The 6406-nt window shown below is 43.7% G+C and overlaps 1 protein-coding gene across 1 annotated transcript; it reads left to right on the top strand.

Annotated features, from left to right (window-relative positions):
* Positions 1–1651: 1651 nt before the first annotated feature.
* On the top strand, positions 1652–2062 carry LOC132043407 (uncharacterized; the record flags this gene model as incomplete). Its single annotated transcript, XM_059433898.1, has 1 exon — positions 1652–2062. A coding segment is annotated over one exon (411 nt), but the record flags the coding sequence as incomplete, so codon positions are not given.
* Positions 2063–6406: the final 4344 nt, after the last annotated feature.

The following is a 6406-nucleotide window of genomic DNA, read 5'->3' as shown; positions in this document are numbered from 1 at the left end:
GGGTAAATGAATTTCCAATAAAATTCAAGTTTTTCCCTTGTGGGCCTGAGGTCACTTTTTGGGATGCGTTTTTGAGTGTCGAATATAAGTATAGCAATATGGGTGTCCTTAGATTCGTATTCTAACGTAGATCTCATATTTGATAGACTTCGATCGTTCAGAGGCTCTACGCGAAGGGAAGGCATTGTTTTGATCATTCGTGGCACTCACTCGGCATTGAGGTAGGTTACGGTCTACTTTAGTTAGACTCGATTAGAGAGAATCGTATGTAGTGGTAGAAATTGACGGGGAGAGCATGTTAGGCCTTCGGGCATGGAGTGGAGGTGAATTCCAATTAAGTTGGTTCTGTCAGCTATTATGTGGGCTTGTCTCCATATGTGTTATTTTGTGTGATTATCACCTGCGTGTATCTCCGTCACATACTAGCTCACTCATCACGTGAAAATGAATTGTAATATTGATAATCGAACGTGAGCGATGAATATGACTTGTACTTGTTGATTGTATATTGGTGATATTGTTGAGATCGATATCATGCATGACATGCTTTCCATATTATTCTTGTGATGATGGTGAGGTGAGTGATTGAGAGACTCCGAGGTCTTTGCCGGAGATTGAGAGTGACAGAGAGACTCCGAGGTCTTTGCCGGAGATTGAGAGTGATTGATAGCCTCCGAGGTTTCTTTCAGAGAGCATGAGAGGTACATGGACTTTGCGGGTCCCCCATGGGTCATGGCTTTGAGGCACTGCCCTTAGCATGTGTGTACGAGAGTGGAGTGAGAGAGGTGACTGTTGCATTGCATTGCATTCATCCACTCATATATTTGACTGATCATTTGGTGAACTATATCTATCTTGGTTGATTTCATGATTTCTTTACACTTTACTTGTATATGATACGTGACCATACCTTTTGCTTTATGTGCTACTTGTTAGTTTCCATTTCTTCATGCGTTAGCTAATCATTGTCGCCCATGATGCTTATCGATTCTAGTGTTGTAATGATACTACTCTTGCTGCACTTTTTGTTGAGTGCGAGTACGATCCAAGCTCCGATTCTACACCCCGATACCGATACGCGAGGGTGACATCTTTCGACATTCGTGGTGAGCTACTTGTCATCCGTGGCCCCCCGAAGGACCCTCTTATTTAATTCTATTTTTTATTCGGCGGACAGTATGTAGCCTCCGGGTATTTTCAGACTTCTATTCCAGACTATATTTAGCGCTCTTGTACCCTTTGACCAGATTTTGGGGATGTCGTGACATTTCTAGAGATGATAAGTATTTAAGACTTGATAACTTCTTCTTCTTTAATTTTCTGCTTATCTAATTTGTTATTGGGAATGTGGTTCGCCTACTCGGGGGGATAGTATAGGTACCACCACGACTCGTGTATTGGGTCATGACAAATTGGTATCAGAGCTTCTAGGTTAATTGGTCAAATGAGTACAAGAGCACTGTTTAGTAGAGTCTCGCGGATTGGTACGTAGACGTCCGTACCTATCCTCGAGAGGCTATAGGACATTTAGGAAACACTCACTTCTTTCTCTCTTTTCGTGCTAGTTCAATCCGATTGGTATCTGGTTCATTCTTTTCGTGCGAGATTGTTCAGATTGGTATCTTAACCTCATTTCTATGTTCTCTCACAGATGGTGAGGACGCGATCGACCGCTATTGGAGGCCAGGAGCCTGCACCTGCACCTGCACCCGCATCCATACCCGTTGCCCGAGCAGCTGTCCGTGGGCGAGGCAGGGGACGTGGCAGAGGACGTGGCAGGGGCAGAGGCCGTGTAGCTGTTCCAGACAGAGATCAAGCACCAGCACCTACTCAGGACCCTGACAGAGAGTTGACTCCGGAGCTTGAGGATAAGCCGGAGGAGGAGATTGGGGCTACTGAGGCACAGCCTGGGGTCGCTGCTACTCTTGATTTTCAAGAGGCTTTGTTTCGAGTGTTGGGTTACTTTGATAGTTTGGCCCAGGATGGCATGATTCCAGTTACTCCAGATGGCTCGCAGACTAGAGTGGGAGGTCAGACTCCCGATGCTAGGGTTGCTCCATGATTTCGGATATCGAAGGTATTGCCGGCAGCAGTAGTGGCTCCCCGTATTGATACTACTCCAGCATCCGATTTTGCTCTACGGCCTATGGATGGGCCAGTGTTGACCAGTGAGGAGCAAAAATTATTCGAAGGGTTCACCAAGATGTCTCTTCCTTGGTTCTATGGTACTCCCGGGGAGGATGCGTATGATTTTATTGTTTGCTGCCATGAGATGCTTCATAAGTTGGGTGTAGTGGAGTCTCACGGGGTCGATTATGTTTCTTTCCAGTTGGTTGGGGATGCCAAGCAGTGGTGGAGATCTTACATGGAGTGTCGACTAGCTGGGTCGCTGCCTTCAACCTGGACCCAGTTCTATCAGGTGTTCCTGGAGAAATACATCCCCCGTACTCTGAGAGACAACAGGAAGGATGAGTTTTCGACATTGGAGCAGAGGGATAGGACAGTTGCAGAGTATGAGACCAGATTCCTCGCTTTGTCCCGTTACGCAACGACATTACTTCCCATAGAGGCTGAGAGAGTGAGGAGATTTGTGAAGGGTTTGGACCTTCCGCTTCGGCTTTCGACCTTATAGTTGGAGGCTTCTAGGGCCTCATTTCAGTCAGTAGTAGAGCATACTAGGAGGGTCGAGTCAGAGATGGATCGGGCACATAGCGGGGGTGGCGACAAGAAAGCTCGCAGATTTGACAGTTTCAGAGGTCTTATTAGAGGTAGGGGACACCATGATAGGGGTCGTCATTATCCCTATAGCCGCCCAATCCAGTTATCACTGTAGGCTTTAGGAGGTAGTTCTTCAGGCTATAGTAGGCACAGTTCTGAGCAGATTTCCCGAGGTTCTTACTCTCGACCTTTAGACCACGGAGGGTATTCTGGTTCTTCTGTGACAGTTCAGCAGCCTATGGCCAGAAGGGCATGTTTTGAGTGTGGTGACACAGGGCATTACGCGAGGGAGTGTCCTAGATCCAGGCAGGGTTCTAGAGTTCATGTTATATCCCGCATTTTTGTACATTAGGACATTCCGAGCTAACCGTGAAAAGTTAAGGACAAGACTAGTCCGGGATGCGAGGTTGAGATTTTTGACCATCGATTTTATTTTAAGGCATAAGTTGCTTGTTATTTTGTTGGAATGGAATATTAAGGAAAATTTGGGGTTAAAAGTGAAATTATGGAAATTAATATTTCATGAAATTTGGGGCCAAAAGTGAAGAGTTGAAAATTCAATGTTCATGAAATAAAAAGGGCATGTGGCTATGCACATGACTTGTGGGCCCTCCCACAAAATTTGGCCAAATTTGATTAGTTAAATTCATGAGGGGCACATGTGTGCACTTTATATTTGTTGGGGTTTTTTATATAAATATAAGAGGGATGACTAGTCAATATATTTGTCATCTTTTCCAATTCTAGAGAGATGAAGAAACATGGAGAAAAAAAAAAAGAAAGAGGGGCTGTTCGGTTTGGAGCTGGCCGAAATTGGCCATGGAAAATTCTTCACAAAAAAATTATTTTCTTCTATGTTTTCTACTCTTTGGAAGGTGCTAAACAACATGAAGTAGTTGTTGAATCAAGAAAAGCCTTTGTTCTTGCAAAAATCTTACCTTGGCCGAATGAAGAAGGGAAAGAAGAAGGTGAGTTTTAATCCTCTTTTCATGTGTTATAGATAGCTTATGTGTGTTGTAGTAAGTGGAAATGGGTGAAATTCATGAAAATATGGGTACTAGTGTGTGGCCGTGTATGTAGTGTGGTGGCCGAATATATGTGTGGTGTGTAAGAATGAAGAACAAATTTTATTTAGCATGTTTTGGTTGTTGTTGCATGGATTCCATAGTAAAAATGATGATTTAATGATTTAAATGGAAGTTGGAATTGTTTGTAGGATGTTGGAGATGATAATGTAATTTTAATATAGTTTTTGTATTATTGTGGTTGATGTTGTTAATGTGTGGAATGTTGGTGTAATTTGTGAATTTGAAAGGAAGAAATGTATTGTTGTAGTTTTGATTGAATTTGGAAGACTTTCGGCTATGTAGCATATTGGTTGGGCCGTTTGAACACTTTGTGGATTGGTTGAGATGTTCTTGAATCTTGTTTGAATGGTTTTGTATTAGCACTTGAATGCGTGTGTATTGGTATTGGTTCGATTGTATATGGTTAGTTTGAACGAAAAATGAAATGTTGTCGAATTATGTAGAAAAGAGTTATTGATGTTGAAATGCACTTTGAATTGATTATTGATGTCGTAGCTTGGTTGTTGGTTTGGTTGTTGTTGAATTTGGCCGAGTTGAATTCTCGGGGTGTTGTATTTACAGGGGAAATGCTGCCGAAATTTCTGTAGAATTTAATGTTCGTTTGGAATTGAATGACTAAATGCTTATGGTTAATGTTTGGTATATTGGCGTTATGTAGATCTTGGAGCGCTCGAGACTTGAGGCTTGACTTAGCTTGAGAGCAGACGAGGTATGTAAGGCGTAACTTTCTCTTATTTGGCATGTCTTAGTGCTAACTAGGCTATGACCCGAGCCTCGGGGTAATTCCACTCTTAGGATCCGAGCTTAGATATGTACCTTATTCATTCTTAAAGACTTACTCCTTAATGTAACCAAACTAAGGTTCTTATGTTTTCAAATGATTGAATTTCAAAAGTCTTATAAAGAATTTGCTACTAAAAGGTCCCGAACTTCAAACGCTCGTAACTTTTGCAGACGAGCTCGGATCGCCCCGAAACCTAATAGGTAACTTCATGAGACATAACATTCCCCCAACTCTCGTAGTCGGGCTCGGATGGGATTGGCACCCATCCGTGGGGCCCGTGACTTTTCTATGCTTATCCTTAATGACCTTCGGGAAAGACTTAACACTATTTTCACTTTGACTTTCGCATATGGATTTCTTACTTATTTAATGAGTTATGACTATGATTTTATGCATATGGTTACTCACGACTCCGCTCGTGCTTATGGTTATTACCTCGTTCACCGGATCCCGAGCCGGTTATGTATCGTGCATACTATGTTATATTCCGGTGTGATGCTGTGTTACGGTTCGCCGAGCTCCTCGATAGAGGGCCGGGTTCTGTTTGGTGTTATGCTGTGTTGTTATGATGTGTTATGATGTGTGACGGGGATACGGAGATATGAAACCTTCTGGTGTGATGTTGTGGTATGGCGCCAACAATGGGCGGGCGACCATCGTTCTAAGAGCCCTATGCATGATTTGTATTTTTATGAGTAAGCATTTGATATTTTGTATATTGCATTTACTTTCTGTACTTCTGGTTTTGCCTATGATCCTGTTTACTATATTTCATGCTTTGTGCATACTCGGTCGACATATTCCGTCCGACCCCCTTTCTTCGAAGTGCGTTTCGCCGCGCGGGCCGGATACTCATTTGGATGATCCACCGGCCTAGGATTCTGTTCGGTGACTTGGGAGCGCTCCCTTGTTCTGGAGCTGATACTCCGACCCAGATTCTGTTACGATGCATATGTACATGATTATTCACGGGTACGGTGGGGCCCTGTCCCGTCATATGATTTTGTTATGACTCTTAGAGGTCTGTAGACATATATGTGTGGGTTATGGGTATTCACTGTTCAATAGTGTCGTGTAATTTGTGATTTGGACGTCCCCTATACTATGATAGCCTTATCGGCTTATTTGTGATATTATTTGTTGGATTATGATAACGACATGTATATACCGTACGTTTGTGACGACTTCGGGGGCGACGTTCCACCATTCTGTATATATGTTATCTGTACACGGTATGAGTTATTCGTACACTATTTCTGATTTGGGATACTGGGTAGGTACGGGTGCCCAGGTCGGGCACTAGTCGCGGCTTACGGGGTTGGGTCGTGACAGTTCAGACATCCAGGCCTCCAGCACCGCCAGCTAGAGGAGGAGGATATTACAGTAAGGGGGTTCGTAGTCCGGCGAGGGTGGCCATCGGCCTAGCGGTGGTAATCGATGCAGTAGGGGCAACACTCAGTCAGTGAGAGGAGGATCTCAGGCAGGTCGTGGTGTTCATAGAAGCACACAGTCCGAGGGTGGACGTGCCCATTTTTATGCCTTTCCGGGTAAACTAGAGGCTGAGGCTTCTGATGCGATTATCACAGGTATTATTTCAGTTTTTCACCGATCGGCTTCTGTCTTATTTGATCCAGGTTCTACCTTCTCTTATATATCCACTTACTTCTCTATGGCTCTGGATATGCTTTGTGATATGCTTGATGTACCTATTCGTGTCTCTACTCCTGTCGGAGATTCTATGATAGTAGATCGGGTCTATAGGCTTGTGTGGTCATGTTTATGGGGTACGACACTTGGGTAGACTTGGTTATTTTGG

The sequence above is a fragment of the Lycium ferocissimum genome, unplaced genomic scaffold (assembly GCF_029784015.1).
Source record: "Lycium ferocissimum isolate CSIRO_LF1 unplaced genomic scaffold, AGI_CSIRO_Lferr_CH_V1 ctg24095, whole genome shotgun sequence".
NCBI lineage: Eukaryota > Viridiplantae > Streptophyta > Magnoliopsida > Solanales > Solanaceae > Lycium > Lycium ferocissimum.
Note: the sequence above shows the minus strand (reverse complement) of the source record. Positions and strands in the feature narration are given on the sequence as shown.